The 20,126-nt window shown below is 41.1% G+C and overlaps 2 protein-coding genes and 1 non-coding gene across 4 annotated transcripts; 1 reads left to right on the top strand and 2 right to left on the bottom strand.

Annotated features, from left to right (window-relative positions):
* The first annotated feature begins 51 nt into the window (after positions 1–51).
* IKBIP (IKBKB interacting protein) lies at positions 52–7,666 on the top strand. 2 transcript variants are annotated; one of them, XM_072348334.1, is made up of 4 exons: positions 52–299; positions 440–670; positions 2,243–2,360; positions 5,708–7,666. In XM_072348334.1, the coding sequence occupies exons 2-4, from the start codon at positions 477–479 to the stop codon at positions 6,461–6,463; spliced, it is 1,068 nt and encodes a 355-aa protein (XP_072204435.1). In that variant the 5' UTR covers positions 52–299; positions 440–476; the 3' UTR covers positions 6,464–7,666. The 2 variants fall into 2 exon arrangements, with proteins under 2 accessions (XP_072204435.1, XP_072204427.1); XM_072348326.1 differs by lacking the exon at positions 5,708–7,666 and adding an exon at positions 3,530–5,182 and having other exon boundaries at positions 80–299.
* A 3,602-nt stretch (positions 7,667–11,268) lies between these two features.
* On the bottom strand, positions 11,269–19,830 carry SLC25A3 (solute carrier family 25 member 3). Its single transcript, XM_072348344.1, has 8 exons — positions 19,696–19,830; positions 19,411–19,564; positions 15,980–16,101; positions 13,535–13,714; positions 13,236–13,417; positions 12,389–12,561; positions 11,718–11,828; positions 11,269–11,603 (listed from the first exon to the last, which is right to left on the bottom strand). Exons 2-8 carry the CDS (start codon positions 19,556–19,558, stop codon positions 11,443–11,445), a joined length of 1,077 nt encoding a protein of 358 aa, XP_072204445.1. The 5' UTR covers positions 19,559–19,564; positions 19,696–19,830; the 3' UTR covers positions 11,269–11,442.
* LOC140247541 (small nucleolar RNA SNORA53) lies at positions 12,842–13,082 on the bottom strand. The gene has a single exon (XR_011902719.1). It is a non-coding gene; the product is annotated as a small nucleolar RNA SNORA53 (small nucleolar RNA).
* Positions 19,831–20,126: the final 296 nt, after the last annotated feature.

The raw sequence follows: 20,126 nt of genomic DNA, 5'->3' as shown, positions 1-20,126 counted from the left end.
GCCGGGGATGTCGGCACGAGCCTGACGTGGCGGGCCGAGGCGGGTGGGGCTGCTCGGGGGACGGGGACGGGGACGGGGAGGAGCAGGAGGCAGCGCTGTGGAAGATAGGAGCGGGGCGGGCTTGTTTTTAGCAGAGAGGAAAAGCGGCCTTTATCCGCACATGTATATCTTCACCGACGCTGATTGTACAGTAGTTAGGCGAGGCGGCGCGGGCAGAAGTTTGAGTGTTATTCAGCGGACGTCAGAGCCGCGCTCTGTGGTGCGCTGAGGGGAAAATAAAAGTTTTCACCGAGTCTTCTGTAAGTGAACTTCCATAAATGTCGTGGTGCTCGACGTGTTATGCACCGAAGGACTCTCTTGCTTTGGGGTTTTTTGTTTGTTCGTTAGTTTTTGTTCTGGGTATTCGTGTAACTAACTGGTGTTTTGTTTTGTTTGGCAGCTCTTTTGCTCCCGCTCTTTAAAAAATAATACACGAAATGTCTGAAGTGAAGCAGAGGAAAAAAGGTCTTCCTTCATCCGAGAGCAATGAAGGTTCCCAGAAGCTCGAGAAGCACAGCAGCCGTGGGAAGGTTCATGGCCCCAGGGTGAGCCACGGCCAGAGCTCTGTTGGGATGGACTCACGGATGGCCTTGAGTGTGATTTCTCTCTCTGCCTGCCTGGTGCTGGCCTGGTAGGTATCCCTGCACAGCAATCTGGAAGAACTTGTTCTTATCTTACACTCGGTCAGGTTTCATTATCTGAATCTTGAATAAATGTGTGGCTTACATAAGTAGATACAGGTAAAACAGTAGGCGTAGGCGTCACTGATCATTTTATTCCGCTGTCATTCTGTATCTCTCACTTGTAGCTTTCACTGCTTACCTTAATCCATGCAGACTATTGTTCTCTTTGAAACTTCTAATTGCTATGCAATATTCTAACAAATATCATAGAAAACAGCAACTCATGGAAGTGCAAGTATTTTAAATAAAGTCTGTTCTTCTAGATGAAATGGCTGTAGTAGTGAGAGGACCCCCTTGTCTACCATAAGCCTTACTGAGGGATTAATCCAGCAAAATGACAGGGTTTTACTCATAGCCTCACTTCCATTGTGCTCTCACGTTCACTAGTATGCACATAAAGTACAGGACTGAGATCCCTTCTATCTGCCCAGGAACAGGCTTTACCGTATGTACTACTCTGGTTATGTGCTCATAGAATCAAAGGATAACCCAGGGAACTGCCAACCTGTCAGCCTCAGCTCAGTGCTGGGGCAGGTTGTGGAGCAGACCCTCCTGGAAGTTAAGGCACATGGAAGACAGGGAGGAGATACGGGAGGACCAGCATGGCTTCATCAAGTGCAAGTCCTCCCTGACCAACCTTGTCGCTTTTAATGATGGTGTAACTGCATTAATGGACAAGGGAAGAACAATTGATGTAATCTGTCTGGACTTCAGTAAGGCCTTTGACATAATCCCCCATAACATGCTTCCCTCCAAATTGGAGAGATATGGATTTGATGGGTACACAGTTTGATGGATAAGGAACTGGTTGTGAGAGTGGTGGTCAGTGGCTCAGTGTCCAGATGGATACTGGTGACATGCTGCATCCTTCAGGGGTCAGTACTGGGGCCAATGCTCTTTAACATCATCAGTGGAATTGACAGTGGGGTTGAGCACACCCTCAGCAGTTTGCGGATGACATCATGCTGTGTGGTGAAGTCAACACACTTAAGGGATGGGATGCCATTCAGAGAGACCTAAACAGGCCCGAGAGGTGGGACAGAGTGGACCTTATGAAGTTCAACAGATCCAAGTGTGGAGTCTTGCATCTGGGTCAAGGCAAACTCTGCTGTCAGTACAGGCTGGGCAATGTAAGAATGGAGCACAACCCTGTCAGAAGGGACTTGGGGGTACTGGTGGGTGGCAGCTGGACCTGAACCTGCAGTGTGCTCTCGCAGTCCAGAATGCCAACTGTACTGTGGGCTACATCCAAGGATGTGGGGCCAGCAGGATGAAGAAGGTGATCCTTCTTTCTTTGTTAGATGGTATGCTATGTAAAAGAGAAGTGTATCTATTGTTTCCTTATTTTTATATGTGTATTGGAAGGCATCAACTCTGGTATGAAGACAGATCAGATTCACTAGCAAATTGTATGAGCGCAATTCCCTTCATTAGCAGATTTCTGTGAATCAGATCCTGGGACATTTAATGTATTCAAATTATATTGTTATATTTACTTCTTATTTATTTGCAATTTGCAGGTTACTGTTTCAGCAGTCGAGTCGATTTGCTGATATGGAAAAAAGGTACAATTTCTTGCAGCAAGAAGCTGAAAGATTCCTGGACATGGAAAATAAAGTTAGCTTAATTTCTGAAAAGGTAATTATTAACATCTTAATTGGATTATTTCTGGTGAACATTTGTCATTGTTTTATTGTATTGACCTTTAGTCAAATTTGACTGACTCTTCTTTTGGATAATTTTTTTCTTATATGTTCTACTTTCCTGTGAACTGGCCTTGAATGAATATTTTATAGCAACATTTGTGAAAACAGCACAAGAAGTCTGTTGTTTCCAGTGAAGCTTGTTTAAGTCACTCTTAGTCCGTTCTTTGTCTTTAAAATGAAGGTAAATATAAATATCTACCTTACAAAAGTGCTTTGAAGGTAAAGAATGTTTTGAAGCACTATGTATTAGACTTGCAATGGACCAGTCAATGAGGAAAGTTTAAGGACTGCATTGCTTTGCATTAGTTACTTAAACACTTGTTTACTGATCATGTGTACATATTGGAATATGAGCATTATTGAAAAGCATTAATAAATAAGGAAAAAAGCATTATTAAGGAAATCATATCCATGACAAAAGCAGTGACAAAACTTGCGTTCACTCCATCCTAAACCAATGAAATTTAAGCTGAACATTGACTTTAATTTAAAAACTAATTAAAAAAAAGAAGGCAGTAAAGTAGTAAAAAGAAGACAGTAAAGAAGTAAAAAGTACAGGCGTTTTTACATGTTAGACCAGTTCTAGCAAAATGAAAGACATACAGAAGTGATAGTGATTTTTTAAAACAATTTAATTGCTATTTTACTTTCATATATGGGGCAATATGAAGTAGAAACAGGCTGGCTGCAGAATTATTGTACAGATGGTGATGAGAGAACAGCATGGCTTATGCAAGTGATATTGATTTAGCACTGATCTCATAATGTTGTCATCTGTATATGATGTAATTTCACTTTTCTTTGCAGCACTTCAGATTATCTAAATCCCGTGCAACATTTTGCAGTGTGATATATTTAACATTCCCACCCCAAAGAACCCACATTCTGTGGAAATCATCAACAAACATACCTTTTTATGCAGCTCTTTAATGCCAGATGACTATTTAACAAACAAATGTGAAAACAAATCTTAATATAGAAACTTTGTAACAAATAAAGTTGTTTCCCAGGGATTTCATTCTCTGTTAAACAAGTGCAAGTGATTTTCTAGTCTTGCTGTTGTTAAGTAGATCTGGACACTGTTTTGTGTTATGAATGCAGCTGGAGTCATCTGACAGTATCCTACAAGAATCTGCCTCATCCATCTCTGTGATGACTGAGTTTGAGCAGGAAGTATCTTCTCTTCACAACACCGTAAGAGAGATTGAGAACAATGAAGAGACTCTGTTTACAAAGATGCAGGGCATTGATGAGAAGATCCAAAATATTACAGATTCCTGGAGAAGAAGCGTGGATGAAATGAACGCAAACACGAGTGGCATAAAATCTGAAGCAAAGTTCATACATACAGAAGTTACTTCCCAAATCAATAAAGTTGACCAAAGAATTAAATCCCTTTCAGAAAGATTAAAAGACCTGGAAGATGGTACAGCCAGAAATATCAAAACAGTAAAAAGGCAAGAAGGTGATGAATTTGCTAGACTTGAACAGAAGTTGGACTCACATGCGACAGCAATTGGAAAACTAGAAGAGGAACAGAATAGTCTGTTAGCCAAGAACACAGACCTGAATCAGAAACTTGCAGACTATGAGCCTAAAGTTGAGGAGTGCAAAACCCATTTGCCAAAAATTGAAAATGCTATTCATTCTATCCTTAGATTATCAAGTGAATTGCTAAGCATGGAGAAGAAGGTAGCGGACTTGGCAGCGCAGCTATATGCTGTGGAAAGTAATATGCTGAAAACTGCCTCCGATACAGCAGTGATGCACAACGTTCTTGAAGGTGCATGGTACAATGACAGCATATCAAAACTGCAAAATAAAACAGCAGTTATAGAAGAAGTAGCACGTGACATGCAAGTATCTTTGAGTGCTGAAGGAATAAGATCAGAAGGCTGTAAGTTAGAAAGTGACCAAGACGGGGATAAGTGAAGTCGGACTCAAGGTTTATGCTGATGGAAGAAGCACTTTAATTGATTATAAGTTATGTGATTCCAACATATGAGCTGGGAGTTGGGAGGGGGACAGAGATATCACGCTAGAATTTATGTTTAGTTTTCATTGCTTTGGTTTCCGTGTTGTTACTTTTTGTTATCACACTGTTGACTTCGTAACACAATGAACAATTGATTTCTCTAGAGAGAGCAGTTAATACTGCCTGTTCAGGACACTTAAACGTCTGTTCCTCAATGTTAGGATATTTCAGGTTTGCCTATTTATTATTTATGTATAGATTGTATTTGTGTACAGTCGTATTCAATAAAAGTATGCTGCAGTGTATTGCTTTGTCCTGGTGAATAATTCAAAATAATTTGGTCTATCCTAAAAACTCAACCGAATTAATTAAAGGATAAAAAATAGAGGTCATTAGACTTATTTTTTTACTATGTTGTGTGGGGGCTTGCTCAGCAACACCACCACTGTGCTACATCAATATCCGTTGTAGAAAACAGTCTCAATTAGAAGCTTGCCAGCAAACAGTACCCAGTTTTTATGTTGTCCAATGCTGTTCTAACTAAAGAATAGCGGCATGTTGGAATTGTTTGTTTTAAAAGTCAGTATTATGGCTAATCTTAATTCAGTAATCTCAGTTCTAATGCTCTCTACATGCCAAGTTGCTGTACTAGTAGCTTTTAGCAGCCAAGCGGATGTTTCATTGTACTGAAGTTAGGATTAGGGCCAGTAAGAAAAGTCAAGAACACAGTTGCTGTACTGAATTGGCAATCTGACCTTAGTATTTCCAGATTTTAATGAATTCTCATAAAAACAGTAAAAAAAAAAACCAAACCAGATAGGGCCTTGTAATTAAAAGGTCTAATAGTTTAATACTCTGAGTTGTCCGAGTTTGTTTTTACTGAACAACGGCAACAAAAAAGCTAGTTACGAGGTAGGAAAGTAATACAGTAGTTATGCCTGCATCATATGATTGGTCCCAGCCTTCAGGTGCATCGATCTTACCATTTCTGAAAACAAGGCTATTTCTGCAATGTATGTTGGGAGGCCCAACCTGCTTCTCCCTTCTCAAACAAACAAACAAACCTGGCACATATGAACTAGCAAATTCAGCCAGAAATCCAACAGTAGCACGTTTTCGCTCAGTAAAGGAAAAAGTGAAAATGTTAACTGCCTTGCAGCAAATGTCTTATCTCCTAAAGACGGGGTTTAGCTCTCAATTTCAACATCATAATACTAAGGTGTTTAATTGGAGCATAGCTTTAATCTTGATGATTGTTGTTAAGTTAGAAATTTTGTCATGTATTTTTATTTGTATCCCTCTAGTGTGAAAAGACGTTGAACGTAATGGAGCAGCTGGAACATCTTCAGGTACCTTCTCACATAAGACGTCTACAGGGAGACATTTATACAATGACAACGTGGTCGAGCAGCGTAGCTAAAAAGAACGAAGAACTGCAGAAGAATTTGACAACCCTTCTTCATGCAGTTGCAAGTGTTGAAGAGAATGCAGCTTCCGTAGCCAAAAATGTAACTTTGAAGATTGTGACAGTAAAAACTGACATAAGGCGTATTTCAGGCCTTGTCTCAGAGGTGGCCGCACTGACGGAGTCTTTGCAAGCATTAGAAGATAAAGTAGAAAAAGGTGAAAAGAAGACCATAGAAAACATAGGTGATCTGATTACCAGCAGCATTGACAGAAGTACGGAACTACAAAGCTTGGCGTCCAGTAATGCAAGAAAAATTGAAGAGATTAAGACAGCTTTGTCTGTATTGAGGAGTGACTTCAACAAACATTCAGACAGACTTCTGAATCTTGAAGGAGACAGAGCGAAAGTTCTGAAGACAGTTACTTTTGCGAACGATTTAAAACCCAAGATGTACAGTCTAAAAAAGGATTTTGCCACCTTGGAGCCATTAATAAGCGACCTAACACTGAGAATAGGAAGATTAGTTGAGGATGTGTTACAACAGGAGAAAGAAATTGCTTTACTGAATGAGAAGCTGACCAATCTAACAAGAGTTCAGACTGAGATCAAAGGTATGAAGGATGAGATAGCCAAGATCTCAGATATGAATTGATCACTAGAAAAGACACTGCCTTCAGAATAGCAGTGTTTGAGGAGTGTTACTCCATCATGAGTAGTGCTAAGAAGAAAGGCAACATTTAAAGGCTTCCTTTGGAAGCACACTGGAACTTTGAAACTTGTCTTCTTTCTTTTAAGAGAGCAGAAAAAAAATCATACTGATTTTGAGGGGAAACTAGCTACGATATGAGCAAAAAACATGTTTTTCTGTGCATATTTGTGTCTTTCCAAAGTGTGACAGGTGCCATAGTTAATAAATTGTATGTTTTGTACATTAAAACAGTATTGAAGTATTGAAATATCCATCTTCAGCTTTCTCTTTCCTGCTCCAAAAGGAGAAATACAATTGCAGTCTCCAGATAAATGAAAGCTAATTAAACTGCATTAGCAATTTAGGTAAATGCAGGGGACCAAGCAATGCCCAGAAATACGGTTGATGCACAGCAAAAATGTTTTCCTATAAATCAGTATTTATTTTCTGTGAGGCCTTATGATGGCAGTCACATAATTGTGCAGCATTATTAGGTTTTGAAAACACTGGACTGTGCAGAAGTGGTGCCTTGAAAGATCTACTAGTCTTATTGATGGCCTTCCCCCAGTATCACCATATCCATGTAGAAATCCTAACAGCTTTATTCATCATTGCTTAGCCTGTAAAATACTACAGTGATTGGCAAGACTAACAGAGAGAGGCTACTGAGGTGACAAAGAGTAAGACTGATATGAGCTCCTGACCTAATAGAGTGGTCTTTGTATCAGTTGTTTAGATGGTCATATATGAACATATTGCAGCTGCTCAGCTCTCAGGCTGATAGAAGATGGATAGAATAGACATTCTTCTCTCTCACTCTTCTTATCCTCATTTAGCACTAAATAAGTTTTGTGCTTCTTTATGTTCCCCATCTTCTGTACCTTGCTCGCTGTATTGCCTTTAGTAAACCTTGAAACCTTGAATGTTTTTTTTTATTTCTCTCTTTTTTTTTCCTGGTCTGAGTTCATTCTTAGCTCCAAGTTTCTTCTGCTCCCTTCCAGTCCATCTGACCGTCCATGAGGATAAAACTGTTGGAAGGCTTCCTAGAAAGCATCCACATGTGCCAACCAAGGAACCTTTGTTCTTTCACATAACTCTTGAGCAAAGTCCTGAAAATGACAGGATGGTGTTTGAATGAGACAGAAAAATAAAAGAACATCCCGAATGATCAGCCGTGTTAAAGTGCAGGTCTTGCATCATTCTGGAAGAATACAGTATCACAGAATAATAGGATATCCTATGGGTTGAAGGGGTCCACAAGTCCATCAAGTCCAAATCCTGGTCCCAGACAGAACTACCCAAAACTAAAACTGTGTGTTCAACACCAGAGAAGAGTTCAGCATCCATCCTTCCACACCCATGTGAGGAACTGTAGGCCACCACGAGGCCCTCCCTCATGGGGTCCCAAGGGACCTCAGCCGCTCCTCGTATATCTCCCCCTCTAGATCCTTCACCACAGTCATAGTCCTCGGTTTGGTCTAAGGGCAGAGGCAAAATTCATTCTGTATTGGAAAAGGTGAGGCACAGCGGGGCAATTTTCATACATTTAGATCAATCTGCTAACCTTGCTTGCTGATTTGGTGCTGTCAGCAGGGGGAGTGTATCTGATCAGGAAAGACACAATTCTTACATAGTGTGTTTCTACGGATGGTCAACAATACCCTCTACAGTTTCATGATGTGAAGGAGAGATTCAGGTAGTAATGATAAGTAGAGCTTTGCTACTTGCAGCGTATCATTCCATACAGTCTGACCCGTAATGATACTCAGGACATCTTTGCTTTTAACCACTCAAGTACGTAACTCAAGAACAGTATTCTAGCCAGCAACTTACAATGAATAAAAACATCAACAGTGTTCAGTGGTGAATACTGAAACATTACAGGAGCACAGCCTATGTATTGAAGTTTGCTCTAAGACACCAGAACACCAACACAGTCAGAATTCTGATAGTGATACTTGTCCCACACCACTCAAGTTACAGAAACCATATCCTGCAACAAAGCCATGTAGCTACTGAGCTCATCTGTGCGAGAGGTACTCACATTCGCTATAAAAAACAGGATTTATTGTTCTCACTGTGAACTACATTTCCGTGTAGAAATGTAAATGAATTACATCTATTTGTATTATTATAGCCCAGTTCAAAATGATATGTAACAAGCATTTCAGCATGTATTAGCAACATCAGCGTATTTGATCTGCAGTACAATCTAATACAAGCACAGGGTGTGAAAGTTCTTATTCCAAATTCATATAGACAGTACGTTTTAAACCAGAAAGCAGATCTCAGTTCCATAAATAGTAATAAAGTATGTTTTCCCCTTCATAAAACAATATACAGAAGCAGCATACATGTGATCCATGTTTTACAAAGCACTCCTGGGTTTAATGATTGTTCTGAAGTTACCTCAGTTATGTGTGGTTCCAGGAGTGCTCCTTTCCCATACAGAGCAACCAAGCCCACCTAAAGTACGATGACTCTCCCACCCATCTTCTCTGAGAAAACATACTACACCTTATGCTATAAAGCACATTTATTAATGACAGAGTTGACTTTTAAATACATTTTAATACCACCACTTTCCCACTGAAGCTGTTAAAGTTTCAGTGGATGATCTTTTGCGCAATAGCATTTTCTATGTTAAAGCACCTCAAGCATCCAAACAAGCCTATGGCTGAAAATCAACACTTAGCAGCTGCAGCTGCCAGAGTCAGCAGCTCCCTCTCAGGTTTTCCATTGGAACAGAATAGTGGAAGTAGAGCTAGGTCTTATTATTCCTTTCTCAGTTACAAAAGAAAAGATCTAACTGTTAGTGGTTTGTGGTACCAACAGTAATGGGAGGACGGATGGACCAGATGATCTTGTAGGTCCTTTCCAACCTTGTGGTTCTATGGTTCTTAGTAGTCTTATCTCAGACTGACCTTGATAAAGGTAGCCTAGGTCTTTCCAGAGAAAAACTGCACGATTTTGAGCCACCCATGAAACGACAGGGAAGTCTTGCAAAATTTGGCTTAACATTGGCTTACGTAGCAGTCAGGTCACCCTGCTATACAAAGCAAGTTCTGTCTTACTCTTCCACCAGCCTTAGAAGCTCATAGAAGTGGTTTGCTTTCCCAGGTTTAGAAAGAAGCTGCTGTTTTTTAGTAAAGCCCAGTAGGTTAACACATGCCTTTACACAAACTATGCTGTTCAGTGCACAAGGGAGGTCGTTAAGTTGAACCACACATAAAAGGCAATTTCTAAAACTCAGTATCAGTGGTCTTATGTAAGATCAAGATTGCAGTTAAAACTCTCCTCCAAACCAACTCTTAGGACAACAAAATGTTTTTGCTAAATAACTTCAAAGCTTCCTACTAGCAAAAGGGGTGAGATGTACGTACCTTTATCACTGAGATTCAACCCAAGGTACTTTGTACAAGTGTTTTATTCACACTCAGGGGATTTGACTTTGTTGTATAATGCCGTTAGTTACCAACCACTCAAAGAATGTGTTTAGTGTCATTGGAAAAGCGAAAGAGCTTTAGATTTTACTCTACACTTAGAAAGGCAGCAAACTGAAATAAAGGTTAGCTTGCTTGTCTAGCATCACCATCCCAAAATCTTGGGAAGTCAGAGGCTTTTTCCAAGAGGCAGGGATCTCAATGCTATGTACAAAGGTAGCAGGAATATCAGACCAGAACAGGATGCTGTGCTCAATCTATTTATGCTACTCCAACAGAGTAGATCGTTCATTGCCAGCTTGAACGCTGAAAGGCAAGAGGCAGAAGTTTTGCAGAAAGGACACACACTCCAGCTCTACTAAGCAAACAAAGTAACGCTGGAGATGATGAACCCTTAATACACTGTTAGGCATTTTCTGAATTTTACCCAGTGTGATTCAACTTTTACGTCCTGAAACTCAAAAGGCAGCATACTCATCTTTTACATTAAATACTGGAAACAAATACAATTCATTGTCTTAATAAAACATTCTCGAGATTCTCTCCTTGCATGCCTACAAGCTTAGATCTCTTCAAATGGTCAAGGTTCAAAATCAGACCCACAGAAACGTATGGTTCAACTGAAACTCAGTATTAACCTCACTGAGTGAAAAAGAAGGCAGGAGGGCAGCTGAGGAGTAAAGATCAAACTACAGAAATACCGAAGTTAAGAAGTTGGCATGTTCAATCCCTACAAGAAGAGACAAGCCATTTTTAATTTATCTTTCAGTGGTTGGATGTTTCTGATAGACTTTATTACATCAGCTTTGCTTTTGTTAAAGTAGCTGCTGCAATTTAATTCCACAGTACAGCTAAAACAACTATCATCTTTGGTGCAGTTCAAAGCCAAGAGAAGCAGAAATTAGTCAAGTAAGCATAATTTGCATTGCAGTGACCACCCCAATGCAGAGAATTCCAAATACTGTAAGATTCTCCCTGAACTCTATGCAGAACACAGATGCCATAACTGGGCTGTCCTCTCGGACTGCATTTTTATCACATTCACTGCAGTTGATCTGTTTTACAGAAACAGCTCCTATAGGCTGTTATAGGTGAAACAGGACTGACAAAAAGCATACAACTGCAGTTAGTTTCTGCAGTACTGCATGGGGTTTCTCAGCCCTTCTCAAGGAACAATGAAGGCCTATTTTGTTGCTGTTGTTTCACAATTCTAATTCCTGAAGTGTAGGAAAGGCCTATTTTCTATTTTTTACTTTGGGAAGTATCTGAGGCATTTGCTGCTGTGAAATGAAGCTTCTATATGCGGTAGTAAACAGACACTAAGCACTCTGTTTCTCATTTATTTCAGGCAATGACAGTGGTAGAATTTAAACCCTCATATGAGATGAGGGTACAGCCAATAATGACACCATATAGGAGTTTGTTTTCCACATAGTCAAATATATAAAAGTTTCATGAAACTCATCACTGGACAGCCAGCAAAGTCAGTCCATGAGCTGTCTACTGAGTTAAACCAAGCTTCTTCTTCAGAGATTCTGGCATTTCAGGTGGAGGTGGACGAGGAAGTCTGAAATAAACCTTCACAGAATCGTAGATGAACCACTGTAGTGCAGTCAGGGTACCAATCATGATGATACGGGCAAACAGACCTTTCCAGACACCTGCAGAGCAAAATACAAGCCATGAGCAAAAGAAACCAGGAAAGAAGAAACACAACTCCAGAACACAAAAGACCGCAGGCACTAAACTCACAACACACAAAGGTATGCGCTTACCTCTGAATCCAAGCCTCTTAAGAACCTGTGAAGCAGAACTGCCCTTTTCCTTGTTCAACACAGACACCACAGAGTCAGCAGGATGAGAAACAATCGCACAGAACACACCAGCTGAAAGAATAATTTGACATTACTTCTATGGTGCTTTAACTGTATCACTACTGTGCACGCTAAATACAACCAAATGAATTAACACTTTCCCTAGATCACTAATAAACTGCACAGGAGATCCATCGAGTCCCCCGATATTGTAGAAATCTGTTCTTATTAGTGTTATATGACTATCAGGAAACACCTCAACCAGCTAACTACCCCTGCCCCCTTCTGCCAGAAGAAAATTCATTCTGAATCTTAGGAAATGCACTATCACCCTTCCACTCAGATTTCTCTACCATTCTTTCAATGTTCCTGTTTCTTTCCTAGCCTCACAAAGACGCAAGGTTCCTTGTTTGAACCAGCTGCTGTTTCTAAACTAAGACTTTAACATAGTAGACATGGGAATAGGTAAGAGTACTGTGCTACTACAAGCTTACTCAAGTCAATCAGAGATTGCATCCAGGTTTTTCCCCTGCATGTGTCGAAGTTACATGCAAATTCCCCATTCTCGTCACATCTACTTGATATTCAGAAAATCATGTGACTTTCAAGTGCAGAATTTAAAGTTTTCTTACCAATATAGCCTGCAACAAATGTGACTACCAGCTGTTCTCCTTTTGTACATTCACTTCGTGGCTTGGGAACAACATACTTGTAGAGAGCTTCAACAGTACGTTCAAAGCAGGCAAATTTCATCATTGTGTATGGAATCTGTCTCATCCATAGTGGAGCAACACCTTTATAGAAACTTAACAAGAGGAGAAACTGTTTGATTATCTGTAGTACTGAAGGAATATTTCTAATCTGAAAAAAAAGAAATTGTCTTATTGCTGCTATTGGCAAAACAATTCCTAACAGACTGTGACCGCAAGGTCAAATTGTCACAATACCTATGGAACAGGAACACATTTCCTTTATTCATTTCTGTGTACTACCTGCAAACAGCAAGACAGGGATTTAACCAATCCCTTTCAGATCACAATGCACTGCAATAATGAAGTACTGCTACTACAAGCGCAGCAAGGTTCAATGTCTGCATACCAGCTATGTCCTGATAGCGGTAAATGACTCCTGTATTTGTAGTCACTTTTACCAGAACAGAAAGCTAACATGCAGTTAGATTGCTCTCACATGCCAATGACTCAAGCATCTTCGACTGTACAACCAAAAAAGTTGCTGAGCAACTTTGACTGGAACTGCTAGAAACTGAAGTTATCCAGCAGAACTCAGCACAAAGATACTCACAAAGATGGATCTAAGGAGCATGTGGAACTAACAGCCAGCTCAGCACAGGTTCCCCGATGTTAAGTTTGTTGTTATCCTGAACTATAAAAACTAACAAGTATTACAACCTAAAGGCACTACCAGTTTTAGCAATAGTTCTTCATTATAAAAAAAAATAAGGAAACACTAAAAACTTACGCCCAAATGCCTTCTTCTCCAAACATTTTAGGTACCGCTTGCCGTAAGGTGTTAGCATATCCAGGCTGTGTCTGAATGCGAACTTTAGCAGCTTCCATTGGAGCCAGAGCAATGTCAGCAAAAAACTCTGCACTGGCAGATGCAGCTAAATATAACGAAGTACGCCACAAATAGGCATTTTCCTGAAGTAAATTTAAACACATTTTCATTAAGGAATTGTACTTTTTCCTGATTCCTCTCTGCAAGTACAACTATTATGCTGCTGATGCACAGCTTCACATAAAGCACTTAATGCTTACCTCTCCCAGCATGTTGCCATACAGGATTTTGAAAACTTCATAGAAACCAAATTTACAAAGCCCCTGCATGGAGTATCCAATAAAAGTTGGAGCCCATCCCTTAGCCAAGCCACGAACTCCATCTTCTTTGATTGTCACGGAAAATCCATTGAAGATGCTCTTGTATTTTTGTGGATCAACCTAAACAGAACAGACAGTTAATTGCTGGCCATAGCTTATGACTTCTCACATCTTCATTTGGAATATGAAAGTCTTGAATTCCTCACACAGCTGGATTCCTCTGAACAACATAATCACAAGGTTACACTAATGTAACTGCAGTGATCACTTGCTAATCCCAAACTCTAAACAGTCAGTATGTTCTTCAACACTCAGGAATCAAGAATCCTCAGTTTTGCTTTATATTTATTCTCCATATCATAAGTAAGACTTTGTACATAGGAGAGATTCACTAACACTGACAGTACTATTTTTGCATAATTTTGTTTAGTTCAGATTCTTGACAGCATTTATCAGCGATCTCATCAACTCTACGTGTCACAACTACACAAATACAAAGTCTGGAGATTCCCCCAATTCTTAAACTGAAAAGGTTATTTGTCCACTATTAGTTTGATCCCTCAAAACAATGAGACTAAGATAGGTCGATCAAAGAGTAAAGAATGTCTGCACTTGTACTTTGATTTTGCAGTAAGGGCTACATTCAAAATATTTTCCGCACACAAAAAACCTGTGTTGATGCTTGAAAAGACCTCTGGAGGTCATCTGGTACTCTGAGTACTAGTTCTGAGAATAAAGGCCAGCCAGACTATATGTTTCACGTGAAAGCAAACAATTCATTTAACAGAAACACTGAAGCATGTCGTTCTGGCATACTTGAAGTCATGTCCACCTGCCTTTCGTACTCATTATCCTCCAGCATTTCCTTAGGAGGGCAGGAAATAGTTTTCTTCCTGGAGAATCTAGGGAGAACTAATAACATGCTCTCTTATAAGATCTGTACAAAAATAAATGCTGACAGGTTTTACAAGGTCACAACTGGAAGCCAATTGGAACCTTTTCTCTTTGCAACTCTAAGTGCTAGAGAAGAGAAGCATAACCAACCCCATCTCATAAGATGCCCAGAACTAGAAGCCCAAGTAAAACACACCTACAAAACAGCTGAAGCCTATGAATTGTGATGCCTTGCTCCCAGTGGTATATGCAGCACTCCATGACTCTCAGTCCTTCTATCCATTAACTCAACTCGCAATCAGACTTAAGAACTGTTTACGACGCTACATCCTCTCTACCCATGATCAATCTCCTCCTTCCCAAGAAGCTCATCTTTGCCTATGTACGTCAAACTCCCTGTCTTGGCTTTTGATGACAAACTCTGCCTGTAACAACGCAAGTATGCAACTACAGCTTTTCTCCTACTGGCAGAAATAAGAGATTGAGGCTGAGCCTCAATCAAAATTTGATAAAAGGGATCACACTGCCTCCATCTGATGCACCAGGGGTCTGCCCACTGCACTACAAAATCATTCATTTGAGACCAGAATTTAAGTTGTTCTCAAGCACACAAAACCCCTTCTCCTTGTAAATAATGCTACAGACCTTCTAGAAGAACACTTTTTAAAGAACAGCACATGCGGTCCCAGTGTGATTAGCAGTTCTGGTTAATTAGTAGTTTCTTCCACATTTCAGGAGCTCTACCACTACAAAATTGCCACTTTCAGAATTGGTGTCAGACTATACGATACTGAAGTGTTAATAGCTTCAGTACATTTCCAGTGCTTCAGAAGTGTGCTTTAATTTGTTTCATTCCTGGGGCACAGATATGCCTGAATAAACCCATTACTATGTTTTTACCCACGGATGTTTACCAGATTATTTTAGCGTTGGAGTCGGTATCATAAATTAAGTGCAATGAGGTTTCACTCCTTTCAGTTCAGTGAAAAACCACTCCTATCACTATAAGGAAACCAGATAACAAACAATGATACCCTCACAATTTAAAGTTCTATCTTTTATACTGAAAATGTCATCATTAGAATCCATCCAAGCTGTAAGTCATGCAGCAACATCCAAAATGTTAATGGCTCAAACTGTACATGCATGACACTCCAGGCTAAAAATGTAATTAAGTCTTCAAATTACTTATTCTTTTGACATACATGAATTGTGCAGAGCAGCCCACCAGCCAGCACAGAATAACTTCGTGGTGGGTGTTGTTCTGGAAATACAGTAAGCTAAATTTATCTTAAACATAGTTAACTTACCCAGGTCAGCCTAAATGACTCTGCTTCCCTTGAATGTGGTATTTTGTTAACCTCACAGCATTAAGCTTGACAATCAGCGTTCAATTTATTTGCTGTGTGGCATCCAGAAAATGTACATGGAACTCTCGTTACGCTGACTACGTACAGAAAAAGTTTAAGAAACATCTGAGTTAATACAAACCTGCATACGACATTTCACTAAATCCAGAGGTACGACAGCAGTGTGTGTCAGGCCACAACTTAGGACCCCACCAACGCCACAGAGAGCATAAAACTTGAGCGAGCCATATTCACAACTGTATTCTGCAGCAAAAAATAAAGACACACCATGCTTTTACATAAACTTCATGCATTGTTGGACAAGGATGTCCAAGAGATAGATTAAGCTTCCATTTCATTAGTAGATTAATTATCTCACACTGAACACACTTTATCAATTTCACCGCATGCAGAACAAACCTGCATTCTGCATTTAACCAGGTCTAGAGGAACCAGTGCTGTATGTGTAGTTCCACAGCTAATAATCCCACCGAAACCACAGAGCATAAAGAATCTGCCTGAGCCATATTCACAGCTGTATTCTAATTAGGGAAAAAGAAATGACACATCAATCAACCAGACATGGTAACGAAGACCTGAAAAGAAACAAAATTGACCCAGTGCTGTCTTCTCCAAATTATTAAATACAAATAATCTTCCACGCTTTACTATTAACTATAACGTTATATCAGAAATAACCTCCTAGTTTTAACTTAACACCTTCTGGACTGTCAAGATTGGATTCTGGGCCGTTCAACTCAAGTTTATTCTTTGAAAAAAATAAAACAAAAACCAAAAAGGTTATAGCTCACAGCATATTTATGTCATGGAAGATAATTCCATAACTACTAGCACAACTGTGACTCAAAGTTGCAATGTCAAGCATCTTTCTGTATCAAGGAAAAAAGCAAAGGAAGCATTTACTATTTTAGAGACAAAACTTCTTTTAAGCCCCTTCAACCTAAGGGAATTAAAGACTATGTCTTAAAAGTCTCTCACACTAATACTGATGGTGGAGACCACACAGACCTATCATACAAAAATTGGATGTTTTTCTTTTTCCTTTATATGATATTTTTTCAGGTATTTTTCAGATCCTTCATGTAGATGAATTTTTCTTTCAAATGCAGAAATTAAACAGCTTCTGTTAAATGAAATTTCTGAATTTTATTAGATTTAATAACATTAATAGAAAAGGTTAAACAAAGAAACTTTTGGACCGTACGCCATCAATAGATACTCAACTAGAACTGCTCCGTGAAGTACTCTGTAGGAAATCATCATGTTTTAAATACATTCCTTTCTGCACATGAACAGAGGTTCCCGATTATGCTCAGCACCATCAGCTAATCACTCATTAGCACTGACATGTTCAGCCGGCTTGTAACTTCTCTATTGTAAAAGAGCTTCCCCAAAACATTCCAGATTTTTCATCACGTTTACCTCTCAACTTACTCTTCAAAATTAACCGTGAAGACAATAAAAAAGTCATTTCCTCTTTACTCTGAAATAACAACACATTTCTAATCACAGACAAAATATTAAGCTGAAACTTAAAGACAGGAACCAATTAACTATCAGAATAATGTATAACCTAAGAGATTTTTTTAAACTGAGATACTGCCCAAATCTGTATATATGTTAGCCCAGAACTTGAACATACCTCTAGATAGAACGGTTAAGCTGTCTGCCTTCCAGATGGCACTAACAGTTTGTTTAAAACTCATCAAAACGATTGGTTAAACACACAAATGAGGTTTTCTGTGCAGGTGTAATCAGAGAAGACTCCACGTCTGAATTACTGGGCGGTTGTCTAACCACATCTTCAGCCTTCAGCAAGACATTATTGTACTTCCTACACTGCCAAGATACCTGGACTGCCTTTTTGTATTACCTTTTCCACCCTAATTTAATGTTAAATGTTACACTCCTCAGTAAGGCAGAGCATTGTAGAGGCCACAGGTAAGCAGAACTTTAAATATCTCCTTTATTACAATGACACTCAGTCTGATTGGTCAACTGGATGTTCAAAAGCACAGAAAACCAAGCCACTATAAGGTTGGTTTACACTCTTTCCCTGTATGTATGTTTATAGCAGAAGAGCAGTATTAGGAAAAGACAACCATAGTAGATACCTTATTTTCTACTTCAGAAGCGTAACCAAGTTTCCTTAAAAACTGTTACCTGAGAAAAGAATGAGCTAACATTACAGCAGAGGAAATGACAGGAAAGACATCCTAACGTACCTAGGCATTGACTTAATGACAAACGCCCTAAAGCTACTCAAATATAAACACACAGCACAAAAACACGTCTACGCTCTTAAGTGAAATAACCCTAGCTGTACTATAGCTGTTGTCTTTATTTTAGATCTGAACCATTAACAAGGACAAATTCCAATAGCTGCGTTATGGCTGATGCCCTGAGCTGAACCTGAAAGGTCATGTGGGTACTACTGATGACTTTGTGTGACCTTGTATGAGCTCAGATATCTTCTGTTACTCTCACCGCACAAAAGGGTACCAATTAATAACTGAAACAATGAAAAAGCAGAACAAACAAGGAAACATATATGTCATCTCTGATTTTATCTACCTACAAAATGGATAAAGATTTAACATAACGCTTTCAAGAAACAGATGCACATACAGGATATATTTAGCATGCTGAATGGTGATTTAGGGCTTTATTTAGCTAGGAGCAAAGTTACTACTACTGAAAGCCAAGGTTTGTTCTTTTAAATTCAATGAAACCCAACACTCAGTTCTGTCTTTTTCAAATGCTACGTGGAAGTTCACACAACAGCTCTAACAGACTTCAGTAATTAAAGGGCTTTAGAAGAGAAATCTTGCCAAGAACCTTTCATAGCATGGAATTTTTAATAAAAGCAGGCAAACATTTTCCTATAGGCAGCATATAGGAACGTGAGTTTTCATGTCTACTTTCACTACCGGCAGGTCTGACCTTTGGAAGTCACAGCAATGATTAGGTAACACACAGGAAGGTCTTGGCCTTAAAAATAAGGAGCATCACTGCGTCTTTTCACAGCATTCTTTTGCACCTCTATCTACTTAAGTACTAAGGAGAAAAATCAAATAAAACAACACAGAATAGCTGCTATTCAACGTTCGTGGATGTCCAGACGTAAATAAAACACACACACACGCAAAAAGGATCTTTTAGACCCATGTATGTTCGCTGCTCTTCTCCGCAGGCAGAAGCACGGGCCTACAGGCTCAGCGGATCCAGAAGCAGAGATCCGGCAGCCCCAGGGCAGCCATCAGCGGGGCCTACACCACCGCCGCGAGCCGGGACCTTCTCGCGTCCTTCGCCGGCAGCGCCCGAGGCGCGGTGCCGTTCGGCGCGATCCGCCGAGGAGCGGAAGGGGCCGCCAGCGCCTCCCCCTCGCGTGCCCTTCCTCGTCCTCCAAGCGGCCGCGCGTAGGCCCGGCGCCGGCCCGTCCCCGCCCGCGTCCTGCAGCGGGCCGCTCCCCGTCCCAACGGGCACGGCCCCGCTCCAGCAGAGAGGCGCGGGCGCCGCGGGCCACACCGTGACCTTCCCTCCCGCTCTCACCTTCGGCGGCGGACGCGGCCGCCAGGCTCCGCCGCGTGGTGGGTGCCTCGGCCGGCTCCGCGCGCTTCCTCAGCCCATCCTGGCACAGCTGGAAGTGAGGCGCATAGAAGGGGTTGAGCCGCGCGAGCGGCGCGATGGACGAGAACATGGCGACCTGAGGCGGACGAGAAGAGCGGAATGGGGCGGCGAGGCCTCACCCAGGCAGGGCCCGGCGGTCCCGTATCCGGTACGGGCTTGGCGGCCCAAACGCACGACGGGCCCTGCCGGCCGGGCGCCCCGACTCACCTCCTAAGATGGCGGCGGGCGCTGAGCGCTGCTCGGGCCGCAGCTGTGCGCAGAGGCTGACCGCGGGCCCGGCGCCGTGACTTTGTCCTTCGCCGACGCAAGGGGCGGAGCCACGGGCCAAGAAGCCGCGAGGCGATTGGCGGAGGCGCCCCGCGAGCCGGCGCCGCCGCGCACGCGTGATCCACGCCAACGCCCTTCCTCCCCGCGGTGGGGGAGGGGGAGCGTTGCTGAGGAATAGGAAACAGACTGTGCTTTGGGGTCTGCTTAGCTCAGATTCACAGTAAAAACAGCCATCGTAAATTAAAGCCCTCTCCTTAAATCTGCATCTCCTCCGATTTTGGGAAGATAGGAGAATCCTTCCACAGAATCATGTGAGGACTGTTGTTACCACAGAGACTTTCCTAAGGTTGTGCCACAACGCAGCACACAGC

The sequence above is a fragment of the Excalfactoria chinensis genome, chromosome 1 (genome assembly GCF_039878825.1).
Source record: "Excalfactoria chinensis isolate bCotChi1 chromosome 1, bCotChi1.hap2, whole genome shotgun sequence".
Lineage (NCBI taxonomy): Eukaryota > Metazoa > Chordata > Aves > Galliformes > Phasianidae > Excalfactoria > Excalfactoria chinensis.
Note: the sequence above shows the minus strand (reverse complement) of the source record. Positions and strands in the feature narration are given on the sequence as shown.